Source organism: Ruditapes philippinarum, unplaced genomic scaffold (assembly GCF_026571515.1).
Source record: "Ruditapes philippinarum isolate M1 unplaced genomic scaffold, ASM2657151v2 ctg336_1_1_1_1, whole genome shotgun sequence".
In the NCBI taxonomy this organism is placed as follows: Eukaryota; Metazoa; Mollusca; class Bivalvia; order Venerida; family Veneridae; genus Ruditapes; species Ruditapes philippinarum.
This window is the reverse complement of record NW_026859998.1, coordinates 303,555-325,827: the sequence shown is the minus strand read 5'-3', so window position 1 is coordinate 325,827 and position 22,273 is coordinate 303,555. Positions and strand designations below refer to the sequence as shown.

The 22,273-nt window shown below is 33.3% G+C and overlaps 1 protein-coding gene across 9 annotated transcripts in view; it reads left to right on the top strand.

Annotated features, from left to right (window-relative positions):
- Positions 1-22,273, top strand: part of LOC132758578 (phosphatase and actin regulator 4B-like) — a 79,714-nt gene that overhangs the window by 49,275 nt on the left and 8,166 nt on the right. For 8 of the 9 annotated variants that reach the window (XM_060750259.1, XM_060750264.1, XM_060750260.1 and 5 more), the window contains 10 exons: positions 2,519-2,665; positions 6,216-6,275; positions 10,302-10,535; positions 13,630-13,975; positions 15,274-15,437; positions 16,100-16,256; positions 17,148-17,203; positions 18,295-18,356; positions 19,746-19,883; positions 21,546-21,622. In XM_060750259.1, coding sequence (XP_060606242.1) covers positions 2,519-2,665; positions 6,216-6,275; positions 10,302-10,535; positions 13,630-13,975; positions 15,274-15,437; positions 16,100-16,256; positions 17,148-17,203; positions 18,295-18,356; positions 19,746-19,883; positions 21,546-21,622 — 1,441 coding nt within the window. The remainder of the gene's footprint in view (positions 1-2,518; positions 2,666-6,215; positions 6,276-10,301; positions 10,536-13,629; positions 13,976-15,273; positions 15,438-16,099; positions 16,257-17,147; positions 17,204-18,294; positions 18,357-19,745; positions 19,884-21,545; positions 21,623-22,273) is intronic. The other variant, XM_060750262.1, reaches the window with a different exon arrangement.

Sequence of the window (22,273 nt, the reverse complement as noted above, 5' to 3'; positions counted from 1 at the left end):
TCTATTATCAGGTTAGTTACCATAGGAATGAGGTTTCCAAAGTAAATACTGTTTGATAGGCGAGAAATCTCTGGTTCTTGTCTTGGTGTAATAAAACAAGCTTAACATATCAGGATGAGAGCTGTTTATGATGATACAATAATGAAACTTGATTAACAATGTCATGCGCCTGTTAGAATTTTTTAGATTATTTTTAGAAATATTTTGAGTACTGTTATGTCATTCATTGCCCTAGATTTTAACATCTGCATATTTTCAGATTATCTCCGATAAGTTTCTACTTTTGATAGCTAAAGATGAAGTTAATCCAGTAAAGCTCTTGAGAATCATACACACTCTCATCCTCTTCTATTATTGTGTATACCTTTTCTCAAACAAGTTTAAAGACAGAAAAAATGTAATGGTTCTGGTGGAGATGAGGCGCCAGTGATTGTTGCCTATTTATACAGTGCATGTCCTTTTCACAATTTCAATTGAGTATTGAATGGTATTTCTACTTTGAGGCTTTCCTATTCATATATATATATATATATATATATATATATATATATTATATATATATATATAATATATATATATATATACTATACAATTCTTATGCCTATTTCTTTAATCGAGGGGTTAGAGTCGATGACTTCTAATCCAGTTACCTCTCTGGCGTGGGTTTGATTCCCGGGAGATGCTTTGGTAGTTTAGTGCGGAGGAAGGTAGTCTAGTACTGGTGTAACTCTCCAGGAACGATGGTTAGGAAACTACCCGCCTATATGACTGTAATACTGTTGGGAAAAGGCATAAAATGAAACAAACAAACAATCAATGCCTATTTCTACAGTGTGGTTTTCTTGACTTGCTTCTTCTAGTATGTTGAATGATGATGGCATTTTCTATGTGCAATTTCCTTTGAAAAAAAATTCATTGTTAATGTCTACTTTGCAATTTTTCTTTTGTAAAAAAAAAAATATTGTGACAATTTCATTTGGTGAATTTCTGTTTGTATTTGCTTTCTGCTATTCGAAATTCATTTAAAATGAACACATGTTATTTTCTGTGTTCTATATTTTTGCTGAATGATATTCTTACAAAAGGATGTACTAAATTAAAGGATTCAACAAAACAAAAAACCCACATGACAAGAGTGTTGTATATTTTTATCCTGTTCATAACAAGCTTTTGTTGTAAATAGTATAAGTTCTTACATTAAATGACATTGCAATATGCTCATTAGTTGTGCTTTTAGATACAATTATATCCTGCAGGGTTTTTCTGAATTGAAACTAAATCTCAAGTAATTAATGCATTAAGTTTCCTGGATCATAATTTACCAGTATGATATTAGAACAATACACCACTGCAATTGTTTTCCACTATTTTGAGGTGTCAACATTTTCTCCTGATACCAGCAGATATTGCGATTTAAAACTCAGCACTCAGCTCGCCCACACATATTAATGGATTTTCTGCCCACAGAAGCTGTTAGTAGCTGGAAACAGTGGGTAAAAAAACTATTGTGAAAAAAAAATCTGTTGTCTGTTAAGGTTACATATGCTGCATGAAGACTTTAGTGCTCATTAATGTCTTGTTCTACTCCTATTATTTGTTTTCTGTTAGAATTTATCGTCTTAAAGTTGTTAAAATTGTCTAAGACCGTCTTTATACGGGTTTCCTAGTAACAGATATATTATGCCATTGAGCTTGTATATTTTATACTACTATTACGTACATTTGTTAATGTTAGTTTTCTGTCCCTGTAATTAACGTGTTGAATAGATGCTATTACCCTTAAAAATATTTCTACATGCATCAATATTAGGGATACAATGTATATCATTCAGAGTGCAGAAGGATATAGCTTTGTCATTTTCCATTTATCTGTCTGGAGTTGCATTGTGAAAACGGTTTTTGAAATTATTTTAACAAAATTTGTTTATTTCATTTACAATTATAGGTAAAAACTGATTGTGTTAGTTTTTTCTTTGGATCTCTTGAATATTTCAGGAGTTATCGCCCCTGGACTGATTAATAATTACAATTTTAAGTTTCAACTGCTTATACAAGTGGAAAATTTTGTTATTGAATATATCTGCTTTTGTTTGCAAACAGAGAAATGGCCAAAGGGAATTGCTAGTTGTTTATAAAAACAAAAACAAAAAAAACAAAAACAAAAAAAACAGTAATTCAGGAGTTAGCCCCCCTTCATGTAAAGAAATTACAGACAGAATATCTATCTTCAGATATTGCTGAGAAACAAGTTTTGGATTTAAGTAAAATATGTGTGGTGTATTATATGAAATTATATTCAGGGACAGTGCGGCTCTGTGCCTTGTATTGTATGTGGTGTTTGGATATCAATGAATCAGTTGTTGCTTGTTTTATCAAGAGTTGTTAATTAATCATGTGTGATAAACTTCTTATAACATCTAGTTATTGCATTGATATTATAAAATATACTGTAATAACTTTACATATATTGGCTTTGTTAAAACATTCTATATTAATATGACTGGCAATTTTCTTGCAGAAACTGTGTCCAAAAAAGCAGATGATTCCAGTGATAGTGGTAAAAATGTGACAGAGAATGGAACTGTGAAAACTGTAGACCAGAATGATGCTTCCAATATCATAACAACAACTGCCGAGATATCTCTGTTACAGAGTAGTACCACAGGTTAGTTTCATTAGATATCTCATTTACACCTCTTTATACAGTTACACTCAGATCCCCTTTTATTGTCAGATATCTCACTACCAGAGTGACACTATAGGTAAGTTTTCTTGTCAAATATCTCATTACCAGAGTAACATTACTGGTCAGTTTTCTTGTCAGATATCTTATTTACAGAGTAACAGTACAGGTCAGATTTGTTGTCAGATATCTCTTTTACAGAGTAACATTACAGGTCACTTTCCTTGTCAGATATCTCATTTTCAGAGTAACACTACAGGTCAGTTTTCTTGTCAGATATTTCATTTACAGAGTAACACTATAGGTCAGTTTTCTTGTCAGATATCTCATTACCAGAGTATAATACAGGTCATTTTTCTTGTCAGATATTTCATTTACAGAGTAACAATACAGGTCAGTTTTCTTGTCAGATATTTCATTACCAGAGTAACACTACAGGTCGGTTTTCTTGTCAGATATTTCACTACCAGAGTGACACTATAGGTCGGTTTTCTTGTCAGATATTACCAGAGTGACAATACAAGTCATTTTCTTGTCGGATATTTCATTACCAGAGTAACATTACAGGTCAGTTTTCTTGTCAGATATCTCATTTACAGAGTAACACTACAGGTCAGTTTTCTTGTCAGATATTTCATTTACAGAGTATCACTACAGGTAAGTTTTCTTGTCAGATATCTCATTTACAGAGTAACAATACAGGTCAGTTTTCTTGTCAGATTTCTCATTTACAGAGTAACACTACAGGTCAGTTTTCTTGTCAGATATCTCATTACCAGAGTCAAACTATAGGTCAGTATTCTTGTCAGAATTTCATTACCAGAGTGTCACTATAGGTCAGTTTTCTTGTCAGATATCTCATTACCAGAGTATAATACAGGTCAGTTTTCGTGTCAGATATCTCATTACCAAAGTAACAATACAAGTCATTTTTCTTGTCAGATATCTCATTTACAGAGTAACACTACAGGTCAGTTTTCTTGTCAGATTTTTCATTTACAGAGTAACCCTACAGGTCAGTTTTCTTGTCAGATATCTCATTACCAGAGTATAATACAGGTCAGTTTTCTTGTCATATATATCATTTACAGAGTAACACTACAGGTCAGTTTTCTTGTCAGATATCTCATTACCAGAGTAACACTACAGGTCAGTTTTCATGTCAGATATATCATTTACAGAGTAACAATACTGGTCAGTTTTCTTGTCAGATATTTCATTTACAGAGTAACAATACTGATCAGTTTTCTAGTCAGATATCTCATTACCAGAGTATAATACAGTGTCAGTTTTCTTGTCATATATATCATTTACAGAGTAACATTACAGGTCACTTTCCTTGTCAGATATTTCATTTACAGAGTAACACTACAGGTCAGTTTTCTTGTCAGATATTTCATTTTTTACAGAGTAACACTACAGGTCAGTTTTCTTGTCAGATATCTCATTACCAGAGTAACAATACAGGTCAGTTTTCTTGTCAGATATTTCATTTACAGAGTAACATTACAGGTTAATTTTCTTGTCAGATATTTCATTTACAGAGTAACATTACAGGTCAGTTTTCTTGTCAGATATCTCATTACCAGAGTAACACTACAGGTCAGTTTTCTTGTCAGATATCTCATTACCAGAGTAACACTACAGGTCAGTTTTCTTGTCAGATATTTCATTTACAGAGTAACAATACTGGTCAGTTTTCTTGTCAGATATTACATTTACAGAGTAACACTACAGGTCAGATTTCTTGTCAGATATTTCATTTACAGAGTGACACTACATTGTCAGTTTTCTTGTCGGATATCTCATTAACAGGTCATTTTTTTATTTGATTGTATATTGACAATATCTGAAGCTTCCTCTTTACTGAGGAATTACAGGTAGTTGTTACATGTTGAAAAATCAGGTTGTTACTTATATAGAAATTTACCATTAACCTGCTTGAAACTCTACTATTTAAGGTATCTTTACGTACTTGCTAGATTATGATGGCAAACATACACTGCTTCAAATAAATGTAAGTCCTACTCCTGAAACTTGATTGTCATGATGACTTTTATATGAGTGCATAATTATAATTCCATTTGATGAGATTGTATGGCAACTGTTGAAATTTAGCCTAAACTTTAGAATTGTATCTTTAACTGGTGGTCATATAGCTAAAAGTGCAGTTTTACCAAGTGGACATTTAGGTTGTCCAAAAACTGAGACAGGTCATACATGTGTATTATTTATTTTATTATTGATTGTAGTGTTTATGAAATATACACTCCTTTGAACCTGTCAAGTTGTTAAAAGTATGATAAATTGTTGTCATGACAACAAAAACTTTGCTTTTATTAGTGTCATTAAACTTGTGATGATAATAAAAGGACAATATTTCAAGTGCTCCTCATTACAGATTTTTTTTTCATATGCCCCAAATATCTTCTATCCTTTTGTCATAGTTGTATTCTTACAAACAAAATACTTCACAATTTTGGGTGATCAAAAAGATTTGGTCATGCATCAATCACAAAACAAATATATAAAATTTAGAAGTTTTGAAGCATTTTGAAGCATAGATTACAAAGTTCAACTTGTGATAAGCAGTATTAATGGGGCATCCATGGCCGTTGACTTCAAACCACTTGCACCTCACTGCTGTGGCTTCGAATCCTGACAGGGACTTTGAATTCTGTCATGTGAGAAAGCTATCCAGCTACCTGGTTCTACTCAGTGGCCGTTTTTGCCAGAAATAGTGCACAATAATGCACGGAAGAGCATATGAGCTCTTCTCTGCCAGTGAAGCTGGAAAGTTGCCATATGACCTATACTACCATATACAAGTCTAGCAGCTATAATGGAATGCCTATACCACTGATGATGAGTATAGTAGCATGCAGAAAGTTGAAATCGGACCCAAATCTATGTCATATTAGTATGTAAGCTTTTAACATTAAAGGCACATTTTGCCTCAGAAATGACTAAAAAAATTACTTCTTTAGAAAGGGAAAACATGAATTTTATATTGGTTAAAAAATGGCTTTAGAGAATGTTAGGTGCTTGTTACCTGAAGAAATTAAAGCTAAATGTGAAATTATTTGTCATAAAAGTACTCAAATGTAAACAAAGTAGTATTTTGTCTTCCATTCAAAATACTAAATAATTATAACTTTACTTATTCCTAAAAAGAAAAACAGGAGAAAAACGGTTCAGTTAATTGGCCATTTGTGACATTTTGGAAACTGTAAAAATACACCAAAATTAAAAAAAGCTTTTGAGAAATAAAAACAAAAGCATTTCTGGGGCATAATGGGCATGACATTGACAGAACAGTTCAAAGCTTGGCAAATTCATTATACAAATTCAACATCTAAAGGTGTTCAGACAAAATAATGATTTCTAGTTAATAACAAAGGGAATTTTTATTGTATTCAAACTTGTACATCACGATGGGGTAATCTTGTGCCAAATAATACTGAAGTTAAAAGATCCGACTTGTGATTGTGATGTTTTTATTAAAAGACCGCTTTTGCTTCTGTGTTTCCAGATAATGGGACATCAGTAACTTCACAACAAGACCAAAACACAGTTTCTACTGCACCAACTGGTTAGTTTTCATCATTTTTAACTGTCTCTAAAGGGATTCCACTGGGTTATTTTGACCTGACTAGGACTGAAAATAATTTGTTTGAGATTAATGTTTAATTTGATGTAGGTCTAGACCAATAACTTATGTGCAAAATTTCAGATCTTTCGCCCACTTTGATTTTCCAGAAGAATTATTCTTATTGTGAAAAATGACCCAAGATTGAAAAGCGTTCACTCAAATCTGGCTATGTGTAACACAAGAATATGATTTTCAATTTATTTCTGAGTATATTTGTTTATGATCTTTTGCATATCTTTCTGTTTGAAGTGTCCCCGTTGATCTTTGTAAAAACAAATTTAATGGTTTTTTGGCTTATGGGCCTCAGTGGAGTTCCTTTAAAGTATTTATGAATATTCCCATAGTCAGTTTGCCATCATTCCAATATATTCGAATATTCGACTTTTATGTAAGATTCCAATTGTTATCCGAATTTATTTTGATATCCAAATACTGGTACTGTTTCATTCAGCTGTGTATTGTTTGGGAAACTGTCCAACACTGACAAGATACTGAATAACAAAAGAAATATAAACAAATAACATACATGACTTTATAACCATATATATGTAGATGTGTCGACTTTTATATTTGATGTATCATAAACATACATCATTACATGTACGAGGGACATAGTTATTTAGTTTTATATGTAAGCATTGTGTTAACATTATGTTATCTGGTGTAATTAAAAGTATAGGGGAAATTTAAATAATTATTTAAGATTATCTTCTTCAAAGTAACAAATCAACATTGCAATGTATCTTATTCTTACAAGATAGGTAAATTCTTTAGGATAATAAGTCATTTTTGTACATAAAAATATTTCAAACAGGCAATGTAGACCACAGGTGGCAGTATCAGTGTTTGGACACCCCACCCCTATCTGCCCCTGGACCCCTACTACAACCCTGAAAAAAAATAATTCAACACTCTAAGGCTTACTAAAAGGTACCAAATACAAAACCACCGATGAAATTATATAAAAAAAAAAATTTTTCCACTATCAAAATTATAGTTATATAGAAAGGTGAAAAGCCTACTATATGTTTATTTGCCAAACAATGTGGAACACGGGAAATCGTCGTTTCGGCGACTGAGGCGCATTCCGGCGGGATTTCGCTGCATCATTCATTAACATCAATAAAAAGAACTAGAATTCCACAGCTTATCTAATTCAAGTCCAACGAATATCACTATCATTCCGATTTTTTCTGTTTCACGGTATTTTTAACCAGGTTTTCAATTTTGAAAATCCTGGTTATTAGATTGGGGTATGGCGGGCGGATGGGCGGATGGGCGGGCGGGCGTCAAACGAAATTGTGTCCGCTCTGTAACTCTTCAACCCTTTGAAGAATTTTGATGAAACTTCAGACAAATGTTTACCACATCAAGATGACGTGCAGAACGCATGTTCCGCATGGCTGGCTCCAAGGTCAAGGTCACAGTGACATTAACATTGAAAATCCTGTCCGCTCTGTAACTCTTCAACCCTTTGAAGAATTTTGATGAAACTTCAGACAAATGTTTACCACATCAAGATGACGTGCAGAACGCATGTTCCGCATGGCTGGCTCCAAGGTCAAGGTCACAGTGACATTGGGCGGATGGGCGGGCGGGCGTCAAACGAAATTGTGTCCGCTCTGTAACTCTTCAACCCTTTGAAGAATTTTGATGAAACTTCAGACAAATGTTTACCACATCAAGATGACGTGCAGAACGCATGTTCCGCATGGCTGGCTCCAAGGTCAAGGTCACAGTGACATTAACATTGAAAAATCCTGTCCGCTCTGTAACTCTTCAACCCTTTGAAGAATTTTGATGAAACTTCAGACAAATGTTTACCACATCAAGATGACGTGCAGAACGCATGTTCCGCATGGCTGGCTCCAAGGTCAAGGTCACAGTGACATTAACATTGAAAATCCTGTCCGCTCTGTAACTCTTCAACCCTTTGAAGAATTTTGATGAAACTTCAGACAAATGTTTACCACATCAAGATGACGTGCAGAACGCATGTTCCGCATGGCTGGCTCCAAGGTCAAGGTCACAGTGACATTAACATTGAAAATCCTGTCCGCTCTGTAACTCTTCAACCATTTGAAGAATTTTGATGAAACTTCAGACAAATGTTTACCACATCAAGATGACGTGCAAAACGCATGTTCCGCATGGCTGGCTCCAAGGTCAAGGTCACAGTGACATTAACATTGAAAATCCTGTCCGCTCTGTAACTCTTCAACCCTTTGAAGAATTTTGATGAAACTTCAGACAAATGTTTACCACATCAAGATGACGTGCAGAACGCATGTTCCGCATGGCTGGCTCCAAGGTCAAGGTCACAGTGACATTAACATTGAAAATCCTGTTTACATGATTTTAACTTGATTTGGCAGTCAAAGGTCATATCATCTTTGGAGGTAATTTAAAAAAGATATGATATATTATTTCATGTCTACTTTGTAACTTGTTTTTCATTATACAGAATTATCAATATAATTATAGTGAACAAATTCTTCTGTGCTGAACTCGTCCTACATTTCTCAACGGATTTTGTTCAAACTTTCACAGAAGCTTTGTCATCAAGCACCCTGGCACATATTGTCGGGGTTTTGTGATTGGATAGTTTTTGACCTAATTATGGCCCTTTGTTTTTTTCCTTATACATAATATTATAGTGAACACTTCTTCAGTGGCAATTCCTCCTACATTATTCATGTTTTACATTGCACATAGTTACATTGTTTGTTGCTTGTATTTGTATTTCAAATACAACATATTTATCTACAATGGTGATAATTGAAAACCTGGTTTCATGGCATTGCCATGTTTCTTGTTTGAATTGTCGTAGCCATTTTGCAGTCTGATACCTGGGTTGAAATACGCGATCTGATTGGACGAGCCAAATTGGACGTCCAATCATATTGCGTATAACACATGTAGGTATCAGAATCCAAAATGGCAACGACAAGTAAAAAATTACCGTGAAATAGAAAAAATCGATGTAATATTGATATTCGTTAGACTTGAATTAAGTAAGCTGTGGAATTCAAGTTCTTTTTATTGATGTAAATGAATGATGCAGCAAAATGTCTTCGGAATGCGCCTCAGTCGCCGAAACGACGATTTCCCGTGTTCCACATTGTTTGGCAAATGAACTTATAGTAGGCTTTTCACCTTTCTATAACTATAATTTTGATAGTGGAAAAATTTTTTTTTTTATATAATTTCATCGGTGGTTTTGTATTTGGTACCTTTTAGTAAGCCTTAGAGTGTTGAATTATTTTTTTTCAGGGTTGTAGTAGGGGTCCAGGGGCAGATAGGGGTGGGGTGTCCAAACACTGATACTGCCACCTGTGATGTAGACATGTTTGTAAAGAATATTCAATATTGTTAAGCAAATATCAATATTAAAACAAGGATATTCAAGATATTTTCCAACATATCTATTGGAGAATTTTATCAGGACATTAATAATGTTGTTTCTAAATTTGGTTGGCCAGTTTTCAAATGTTTTCTGTCTAAACATGTTTAAACATATCATATTTATTTGTTGTTCGGTTTAAATTATCTTTATTAGCTTGAAAATCCCAGTGAAGTTCTGGTTGCCATGGCAAAATTTGTTGTTCTTCTTTTTTTATTTAAAGAAAAAAACAGAACAGATGAGATCTGTAATCAGAATTGATACTGTTTTCAAAATAAAGTCCCTTCCAAGAAGATTTTTTTCTCTTAATAAAGAATGCGTTCTAATGAATTATTCAAATGACTTTAAAGCAATTTAGAAGCTAGTTAATTTTAACTAATTGCCTATTCACAGTTAAACGAGTTCCAGGTATGTTGCATCAATTTGACATTATCTTCAAATCATAGGTAAGCGTTTAAGTGATGGTAAAATTATGACATTATTTATAGCATGATATTCATGTATAGTACAAATTTAAACATACATGAAAAGTAAATCTAAATGTCCCATGTTTATATTTTCAGCCTCAGCATCTCAGGCACGTCCTGTGATTATATCGTCACTTCCCACAAGAATCATTCCAGATAGTCAGGACTCGGGACAGGGTCAGGTAGGGATCGGTGCGGGAGATTCCACCCCACAACCATCCGCTGAAGAGACGCGGACATCAGAAAGTAGTACACGGACTGTTATGACAACATTTTCCAATAACGTATCAACTATGGAGACACCAAGATACAGACCTCACTTTGATGATAGTATGTAGAATTTTGACCTTCTCAATTGAGGTGTTAAAAGGAGACACCACCGAGGTTTCTTGACATGAAGGGACTGGAAAAAAAAAATTGAAACTTGTACCATTTAATGTAGGTCTGGACTAATTACTTGTGTACAAAATTTCAGATCATTTCCTCACTCAATTTTCTGAGAATAATTAAATTAATTTGTAAAAATTACAAAGAAATAAAATAAAAGGGTCATTTAAACCAGGCAAAAAATTGTGCCCCCCCCCCCCCCCCCCCCAAAAAAAAACAACTGATGTATCAATTCAATTTATGAGTAAATTTCTTTATTATCTTTTTAATTTAAGTACATTGCTTTATCTATGCAAGAATTTCAGTTGTTTTTAGGCTTTTTGACCTCAGTAGAGCTCCTTTAAAGCCTTTTGACCTCATTGGAGATCTTTTTAAGCATTTTGCCCTCATTGGAGATCTTCTTAAGCTTTTTGCCCTCATTGGAGTAATTTTTAGCTCACCTGTCACAAAGTGACAGGGTGAGCTTTTGTGATCGCTTTTCGTCCGGCGTCCGTCCGTCCGTCCGTCGTCCGTCCGTCCGTCCGTAAACTTTTGCTTTAAATGACATCTCCTCATAAACCACTGAGCCAATTTCATCCAAACTTCACAGGAATGTTCCTTTGGTGGTCACCTTTAAAAATTGTTCAAAGAATTTAATTCCATGCAGAACTCTGGTTGCCATGGCAACCGAAAGAAAAATCTTTAGATATCTTCTTTTAAACAACCTTAAGAGCTAGAGCTTAGATATTTGGCATGATACATCTTCTAATGAGTGTCTACCAAGTTTGTTCAAATAAAAGCCCTGGGGTCAAAATTGGCCCCGCCCCGGGGGGTCATTGATTTTCCCTATATGCATATAGTAAAAACTTAAAAAATCTTCTTTTAAAGAACTGTAAGAGCTAGAGCTAAGATATTTGGCATGGAACATCTTCTAGTGAGTGTCTACCAAGTTTGTTCAAATAAAAGCCCTGGGGTCAAAATTGGCCCCGCCCCAGGGGGTCATTGATTTTCCCTATATGCATATAGTAAAAACTTAAAAATCTTCTTTTAAAGAACTGTAAGAGCTAGAGCTTAGATATTTGGCATGAAACATCTTCTAGTGAATGTCTACCAAGTTTGTTCAAATAAAAGTCCTGGGGTCCAAATTGGCCCCGCCCCAGGGGGTCATTGATTTTCCCTATATGCATAAAGTAAAAACTTAAAAAATCTTCTTTTAAAGAACCCAAAGAGCTAGAGCTAAGATATTTGGCATGAAACATCTTCTAGTGAATGTCTACCAAGTTTGTTCAAATAAAAGTCCTGGGGTCAAAATTGGCCCCGCCCCGGGGGTCATTGATTTTCCCTATATGCATATAGTAAAAACTTAAAAAAACTTCTTTTAAAGAATCGTAAGAGCTAGAGCTTAGATATTTGGCATGAAACATCTTCTAGTGAATGTCTACCAAGTTTGTTCAAATAAAATCCCTGGGGTCAAAATTGGACCCGCCCCAGGGGGTCATTGATTTTCCTTATATGCATATAGTATGGGGCGGGGGTCATTGATTTTCCTTATATGCATATAGTAAAAACTTATAAAATCTTCTTTTAAAGAACCCAAAGAGCTAGAGCTAAGATATTTAGCATGGGACATGTTCTAATGGGTGTCTACCAAATATGTTCAAATAAATGCCCTGGGGTCAAAACTGGCCCCGCCCCGGGGGTCATTGATTTTCCTTATATACATAGCAAAAACTTAAAAATCTTCTTTGAAAAAACCCAAATAACTAGAGTTTAGATATTAAGCACGAAACATCTTTAAGTAAATATCTACAAAGTTTGTTCAAATAAAAGCCCAGGGGTCAAAACTGGCCCTGCCCAAGGGGTGTCATTGTTTTTAACTATATGTGTATAGTAAAAATTTAAAAAATCTTCTTTTAAAAAACCCAATGAGCTAGAACTTAGACGTTTTGCATGAAACATCTTCTTATGGGTGTCTACCAAGTCTGTTCAAATAAACAAATAAAAGCCCTTGGGTAAAAATTGGGCCGGGGGGGGGGGGGCGGGGCTATATACAGGTGAGCGACCTCAGGGCCATCATGGCCCTCTTGTTAAGCTTTTTGACCTCATTGGAGATCTTTTTAAGCTTTTTGCCCTCATTGGAGATCTTTTTAAGCTTTTGGTCCTCATTGGAGTACTTTTTAAGCTTTTTGACCTCATTGGAGATCTTTTTAAGCTTTTTGATCTCAGTGGAGCTCCTTTAAGCTCTGAGTATTTATCATTAGGTGCACATGTTGAAGAGAAGGGCATCATATGGTCGTAAATTTTCAATACTTTTTATGTCGGGTTATAGAAAAATAATTATCTGGAAACTGATACTAACCATGCAACCAGTGCAGACCAAGATCAGCCATATTTGTGATCATGGCCGGGACTGTTTGCTTTTCAATCAGTACATATTTTGAAATTTTTCCCTAAAATTAATGAATGGTTTTGTCCAGAATTAAAGATGGTTCAGTCAATTTAAGATATTTAGCATTGAAAGGGTTAATGTAAAATCTTTTATTAAGGGGATTCATGATGTTACATTCATGAAGTTAGAACATTGACACATGATACTTTTAGTATTTCTATTATTTTCTCTCTGGTAACATATATATATATATCAATATGAATAAAAAAATAAGTTTGCAGTGTAAACATTGTATAACACAAAATTGCTTTTAACTATACAGGTCATTGAGCATTATTTCACAATATTTATTGCCTGTATGTCAATAAAATATGGAGAAATAGGCTAAAATGATTATGAGCCTCGTCACAACAAAACCAACAAAGTGCGTTTGCGACCAGCATGGATCCAGATCAGCCTGCGCATCCACGCAGTCAGATCAGGATCCATGCTGTTCACTTACCAACTCTATTACAAGTAGAGAAACTGATAACGAACAGCATGGATCCTGATCAGACTGTGCGACATGCAGGCTGGTCTGGATCCTAGCTGGTTGCATACGCACTATGTTGGTTTTGTTGTGACGCAGCTATATAAACATGAATCTGTAAACTATTTTTACCTCACTAGGTGAAGAGTCAGAAGAGGAGAGTAGCGAGGAGGAGCCCGAACCCGAGCCCCGCCAGGTTTTAAAAACTCCTCGTGTTTATGAAGCGGAGATCTCGGAACCAAACTTAAATAAACAGCCAAAAAAAAGTGCTTTAAAAAAGACTCCAGTCAGTGTGAATTCTAGAACTCTACAGACTAGTAATGTAGCTGGAGATAATGTACAATCTAGTGTACAAACTAACTTTAGTACCCCTGGGGCACAGGATAATGTACCCCCAGAGTCAGCAAATAATGCTATGCCCTCACCCAAAGCAACACCTGTGAATCAAGGTCCTCCCAGACCAAAACCAAGGATCACACTTCTCAGGTATGTATATTTTCTGTTGTCATGGCAACGTTAATACTAATAAATTTAAAAAAAAAATTCATGGCCACACCTAGACAAAATCAATTTATTATGTCATTGATAGAGTTAATATCATTTACAAAAAACTCATTCTTCTACCGTGTCATAAGTTGTCTTTGGCTCTTAAAATATTGTCTTTTAATGTTCTAGTCAATGTCTTTATGTTTGTTGTTGTTGTTGTTGATTTTTGTGGTGTTTTATTGTGTAGCTGTAAATATCTTCTTCCAATTTTTACCAAACTGTTAAAAACTCCTCATCATAGTCTTTATATCTACACTTGACAACTTTGTAAGCCATAAATGGTCACTATAAACTAACTAAAAGTGAATGGTTTCTTTCATAGGTTTTATTTTGATTTTTCCCAATTTTTCAAATAAATGTTATTTGACTTGAAAGTTTTGGCCCTTTGCAAATTTGCATTGTAATATAAAAAAAATAAAATCACAGCATCTATGTAGAACAAAACTGGCTGGTGGTATTTATTTAGAATTTATAATTAACATTCATAAATTATCTTGATAAACATTATAGGAGGGTGGTTTGACATTGATATGCAGTATTTATTTATTTATTTATTCATTCATTCATTATAAATATCACATTAAAGACATTACAACATTAATTCATCAAGACTGGTGAAATGTAAATTTTGTTTTAAGTGGTATGCAGTTTGGAATTCATTAAAACAAAGAAAACTCAACTTCATGATTGTGAATTTTGTCATAACAAGTTTTGATAGAATTTGAATACAAATGTTAAATCAGTGTGCTCTCGGTATGGCCTAATAAGAAAAAAACATCCCAAAAACTTTTTCCATTACTTATGTACCTTTGCTGACAGTGTTTAGCTCTGCTCATGAATTTGATACTGTTAGCTGCTTAATAAAGGTCAACAATTGATATTGAAGTTTAGTTTAATAATAATTCATTGCATATATAGATATACATCAATTCTTTTACGGAATATACAAAAGGGTTGGGCGAAAAGCTTTTGCAATATTCATTGATATCTAAAAACCTGAAAGTACAGTGAAAATGGACTGTTTCAATTTTATTACAGGACATGTCTTATCTGAAATGTACCTGAACAAGAATGAAAAATTTCCAGATATTTCAAATCAAGATTGGTTAAGCTCTCTGGAAAAAATAGATATTCCTTGAAGTGTTCAACCCACGCTTGCATTGTTTAAAATTTTTTAGAAATTGTTGTTGCTATTGTGTTATATTTGAAACATAAAATAGGTTTGTTTGGTATTAAAGGGGTGTGGCAGCCAGTGATCCTGATAGTTTGCCTGCACCTCCGGCATATCATTCCCAGGCAGTACCGGAGCATCCCCCGCCACCATACCCTGTATCATCACCGGGGGAGGAGTCATCATCGGATGATGAAGAAATACAATATAGGGATGATGATGATCCACCAAGTATGTATATATATATCTATATTTATTTTTTTTTGCTCGGCATTTAAGCAACTATTTCAATTCAACAAGTGTTCAAAAATGGATTTAACAGTATATATTGAAAGCTGCTTAAACAGTGAAAGTTTTGAAATTTGAATTTTGCCATTTGAGGAAGCTATCCAGCTAGCTTTCAGAAGTTGGTGATTATACTTGATGGTTGCTTCTCTTCATATAGAAAACATTTCATGAAAGTTTTACTTAATATTTCTGTATGAATGATAATTTTATATTCCCATTTGAATAATAAGGAAGTAAAATGGCTTGTTTTAGAATGTTCAACAAAAAACATTTTGAACAATGTTTGTTATTAACAGGGTCGGCTAATATTTATAATAAGCTCCTTCCTTAAGTTTTCATCATCTGAGTTTTCGTATAATAATTCAGTTTAAAATGTTTCTAGGATATTGTGTTACCCTGTTTAATTTGTATAAAAAAGCTTGTCCTGTATGGTTAATTTGAAGAATTTTAGCGTCAATGTACTGAAATTTAGTAATCCAACAGTATAAAGTCTAGTCAAATTGCATAGTAATGTAGGTCAGTCTAATTCTATACCGTTGACATAGGTAAAACCACTATCACCAGCTACTGTTGATAGGAAAGAAATCGATTGATATCTGTTTCAGGTTCTTTGGCTGCCAAAGTCGCAAGACAAGATAGTTTAGCAAGGTTTTTAAGTAATCGGCCGTCACGGCAAGAATTAGAAGCTAAAAACATAATTCCAAATAAATCTGAGGATGAAATACATCAGGACAGACAAGCCATCGGATCAAAACTGATACGGTAACAAAAAATTTGTTCCATCCATAAACAAGTAGACCAAGAGTTGAACAGCTTACAGTGATTTTACATTTTGTTCAGTTTAAACATATTTATTTAAGTTCAATTGTGAAGTTCTTACAACTTATATTAATCACTTTCGAGTCGGCTTCCTGGAACAACAAGTTCTGGTGTCATATGAAGAAACATGGTTGTAACACTAGTGGGGCTCAAACCGATGATCCCTGGGTTAAGAGGCAGACACCTTAACTTATAGGCAACTGCTTTCCTCTTGTTTAGAATAGTGGCTGACTATAGTTATTATTTCAATGGACAAAACTAAATTAATCATAAAACACCCAATTTAATCTTGAAACCTCCAAATTTAATCCCAAAATTTCCTGTTTAATCTTGAAACCTCCCAATTTAATCTGAAATTCCCAATTTAATATAAAAACACCCAATTTAATCTTGAAACCTCCCTGTTTAATTTTGAGACCTGAAAACTCCCAACTCCCCCCCACCTTTGATCATTTATTTTTCTGACTTACATGAGTGAATGTAAAGGGACTGCAATGAAAGCTTTTTTACCATACTGGACTGAATTTTTTTTTAGAAATTTTTAAACCATTTTGATGTAGGTTGGTGTTGTTAAATTTCAGATCATCCTTAAGATGAAACAAAATTACCTAAAGATGAAAAGCGTTAAAAGCTTTTAACAAATTTTCATTGAAATTCTGAAAATAGTCTTTCAATAAGTTACTGTTTATGTATTTTAGATGATCTATGTACGATTTCAAATTTCATGTTTTTCTGCTTTTGGACGTAGAGTTCCTTAAAGTTTTGTTTGTATTAAAACTGCTTGTTTCTGTCATTGTATATTAAAGTGATCATATTTATACTTTATTTCTACAGGAGATTAAGTCTACGACCTTCCCAGGAAGAACTAGAGCAGAAGAATATTTTGCACCGTAAGTCCGCTTGTTTGTTTATTACAAGGAAGTTATTAAACATGGTACCAGCAATTTCCAAGAAATATTCTTGTTGTCTGAGAATAAGCTCATGTTACATGTGTGAAAAACAATTTACAAGTTGGATATTTGATTTTGAGAGGGAAGATGTGAAGCCATGATGTCAATTAAATACACTTTGGTATCTGCTTTTAAACCATAGGAAATAATATGAAGATAAACAAGGTCACTGGGTACAAATATTTATCAGACTTTACTTTATTTAGTTGATATTAAGCAGGATGCTTGAATATTCTAAATGATAAAGTCAGTAAAAATCAATTATAACAATGACTGGGCTATTTGATTTAATAAAATATAAATTATAAACTTGAGGACCTCCATGGCTGAGTGGTTAAGTTCTCTCTGATTTCAAATCACCTGACCTTCACCACTGCAGGTTTGAATCCTGTCAGGGACTTTGGAGTCTTTCATGTGACAGAACTTTCTATCTAGCTTATGAACTGAATGTCATCATTTGACTGAAATAATGCATGAAAAGCTCTACACCTGACGTCTTTTGACCCATTAAGCTGAAAATCTGCCATATGACCTTTACTGTTTTTATATGATTCAGAACTAAGCAAAATAAATCAATTCATGCACATATTTACTCCCACTCAGAATACTAACCAATGTTTATTTATTAACATATGCTTAAAATATTGTTGAATGAGAATGAACTGTTTTTTTGTTCAAATTCTATTATTGAATGAAATTCTCACAAATGTTTGGTATATGATGAATCTGTTGTCAAGTTGTTTAGGGATTAAAAGTTCAGATTTCATGATTGTGTCATAAATCATTCTTTCTGAAACTGGTTTTATGAATATACAAGTGTAAATTTAATAACAAACTCAAATCCTTGGAGACAGTCTAAGCACTCTAGCTTCTGATTGGTTGATTTTGGTAATGTGTCATTAGATGGTTCCTTACATGTTTACAAAACTGATCCCCAGCTTTTAGTTTTAAGAAATTCTTAGCCAGTAGAAGATTTGGTAGAATTGAGATACTAAATACATGAATGTAAAAAAAAATCTTCTTTTTTGTAGTAAGCAATGAAGAAACAGCTAAAAGGGAAAAAGAAGAGAAAAAGAAACTTTTGATCAGAAAAGTAAGATTTTTAATGCTCATACTCAACATTTTACAGATTAGCTGAAGGTGTTACACTCACCAATGATTTGTTTATATTTAGCAAACTTTGTAACTTTCCATATCTAATATTTGTAAAAAAAAGTATGTTGGGAAAAGGTTTTTATAAAACCTGTTTATGAAACAACAGAATACTTCAAATGTATTCAATGAAATTTGATTATGATCCTGTTACTAGTAGATCAAATTTAGACTGAATGATTAAAGTGACATTATGCCCATCCAAGGGTATATAGTGAGTGAACGGATAAGATTAAAATAAGTTTACATTTTGCCACAAATCCTTTCAATTTAATGATTAAGTGGTATAAACAATGAATAACACACAGATCCAAATGAAATTTCTGTAAAGATCCATTAGAATTTACCTGAAACGATAAGTTTATAAAAAGAGTGGGGCAGTCTTTTTGAATTTAAGGCAGATTTATAATTCTATTCGTAAATTTACCAATATCAACTGTTGGACAAATACCATTTTGACAGTCAATCTTTTGAAATATAAAGTCAATTCAGCTTAACTTGACTATGAAAATATGAGCATAATGTCACTTTAATATGAGGTCTTATTTCTATTTTTAAAGGAGTGACAAATCATCAGTTATATAAACTGATTTTTAAATAAAAACAAAAATCAATTAGGTAAGAGGGAAATAATAAAATCTGTAATTCGGCAAATGTGTGTATTTCCTAGCTTATCTCCCAGTTAAAACAAACCTTCCTGATGCACTAGCATTTACAATAAATTAGTCAACCTGTTGTGCTTATTTTCCAAGTTGTCACTGTTAAAGTTTGTTTGTACCCTTGGATTAGCTGGGAAAACCCAAAATATTCTGAATTATGGAGTAATCTGTTAAATTAAGCATTTATCAAATCGTAACCGATATGATTTGGTACCAAGGGCAGATTGAAGATTCCAGGCTAAACTATTTAGAAATATTGGCAAACAGTGGTAAAAGTAATGCAAATTTCTAATTTGAAGGCATGTAGGTAGGCCAAAATGGGTAGTATCCATGATCATGCAGGGATTTAAGGGGGCCGTGTTCTTAGATCAGAGCCATAGAAGCATGGGGCAAAACATCATTTATAGATGCTTATATTATACATTTTCATGTAACATTGAAGTTACATAAACAGGAAAGATTAAAGTAAGATGACATCATACTTGAATAATTAACTGATGTGCATGCCAGGTGTGCCTTGCCATGAATCTGCTAGTGGATTGTAATCCAATCACTCTGAAAACAAATCTGTTACTTTGACATTCATGAGTTTAGTATATTTTTTAAATAAAAAATTGGGGTAATATTTATGTACAAATAATGATATTACATTAAAATTCTCTATATTACAGCTAAGTTTCAGACCAACCATTGAAGAATTAAGAGAAAAAAAGATTATAAAGTTCAATGAGTACATTGAATGTACCGATGCACATGAGTATGACAGAAGGGCGGACAAACCGTGGACCAGACTTACACCTAGAGATAAGGTATACTCCAATCTTCCTGTATATAAAATTAATGAAATTTATAGTAAATCTGTGTGTTTAGTTGAAAATGTTATTAGTCTTTTTAAAATCATTCAGTTTTTAGAAATTTTTGTTATTTTTTGTATTCTTTCTTGAAAATTCACATTCAAAAGATTGTGTTATATAAGGGAGCTCTGGCGTTGAGTAGTTAGGATGCTGTTTTGGAAAATCTTCCCCATTTACTATAATTGGTTTGAATATTATCAATGACATCGAATTCTCAAGACAAAAAGTTAATCAAGATGACAATTGAATAGTGGTAGTTCTATGTGTGTGCCTGTTATGACAAAATAATGCCCTACGGGACACCAGAGATCCTGCTCATCAGGTTATACCTAAAAAAATGGCCATTTGACCAACATTTCACAGCGTTAGTGTACTGGTAACTTGAAACCAGATTTTTAAAGAAAGAAAAAATTGCTGTTTGTAAACAGTTTAAATGAGGAAAATTATCTGCAAAATTTTACATATTGTATAAGATTTTTCAGAAATATCAAATATATTTTGTATGGTTTAATGTAGACCTTATTATCTTACATTTATACTATACACTATAGATTTCTGTATTAAATTTCCCACAAACTCTCATTAAAAAGTGACATAAGAGATCGCTGAACTTTACAGCAACTAGGTAAATCCAGTTAGAGATGCTTTTTAAGTAATGGCTGAAATTTCTTTACTTCCTTTTTTGTCAGAATTTATAATACATTTAGCCCCTTATTTAACCTCCACGAATAAAATGACTCTCACAAAGTAGAAATATAATATTACATTAAAATTACATTAAAATGGGTGTTTGGTAGTGTATGTACAATTTCCAGAGACCTTTTTTATATACACATTAATGCTTTTAAGATTATCAAAAGAAAAAAATAGGAGGGAAGGAAAAATCAAGAAAAAAAGAAGAACAGTAAGTCAAGATGAAAATGTAAATGTAGTTGACCAATAGTACATTTCCTGGTTAGACTGCAGGGAAATACAGGTTGGCCTGGCTCTATACTTGTGGCATAGGCAAATTTTATTCCAGCTGGATAAGGCTTAAAAAAAAAATATATATGTTTCACATTATCAATTATATCTGAAAAAGAGATGTTATTGCGTATTCATTTACATTAAAATAACCTGTAAATGTTAAACGGTGAAGTTGTTGCGTTTTTTATGTTTCGTTAAATGAGGAAATATATAGTAAGACTGCCCTGGTGACATTTTATGATATTTATTGGTATTGAGGATATTCCTGGTAATATTACACTTCTAACCTTCACATTAATGGCTTCACATATAGATTTCTTCTCTGCAACATGAAAATTTAAACTGACTGACTTACTGACTGAAGAAATCTTTTATACTCAATTTAAACCATTTGTATCAAAGCATTTTACTCCAAAGCAACTGAAAAAAAATCATGTTTTCATATTATCAGGGAAAGATAGAGAAAGGGAGGAAAGAATTGTTTGAATTGCTGTTTTGTCCAGTATGAACCATTGTTCACTATATAACCATTTATATTAGGCCATATAACCTGTCAACAACAAAAAATCTGTAACAATTACAGTATGTTTATGTAATTGGTAAACAGTTAATTGTAATGAATTATAAAATGAGAATATGGTTCTGTTTCAGGCTGCCATCAGGAAAGAACTGAATGATTTCAAGGCTCAGGAAATGGCTGTACATGATGATAGTAGACATCTTACAAGGTTTGTTGTATTACATGTACATGTTTTATTGTAAAGATATCAGAGAACATTGATTTGTCCGTCTGATTTACTAAGAACTTGCTTAAAATCATTTGTCCTGTATTTCTGTGGGCTGGAATCCAGATGACATTTCAAAGTAGGAAACTAGCACCGGCTATCTTGATTTGCAGCAGCTCAGTTCCATGTTCCAGTTTATATCAAAATTAATTATTTTAAGGAACCATAAGGGATATTATAAGGAACGACAATCAAGAAAATTGCTTGACGATCAATAAAGCTTTGCGGAAAAAACGTTTTTTGAGTTTATTAAATATTTTCTTTACACCTGTTTATTTTTATATGGCTCAGATGTTTCTATATAAAACCACTAATTTTTTACTTATCCTTTTCTTATCTTTAAAGAATGAAGTAAAAATCATTGATGGTTTGTAGAGATTAATTCACATAACTTTATCTGAAATTGAAGTTTGTTTTTGCATTGACATTTTTAGCTCGACTATTCGATAAGAATAAGTAGAGCTATTGCAGTCACCCGAGCGTCGGCGTCGGCGTAACCACTTATGTTAAAGTTTTTGTAATAGTTCAAATATTTTCAAAGTCCATTGACATATGGCTTTGAAACTTTGCACACTTGTTCACCATCATGACCCC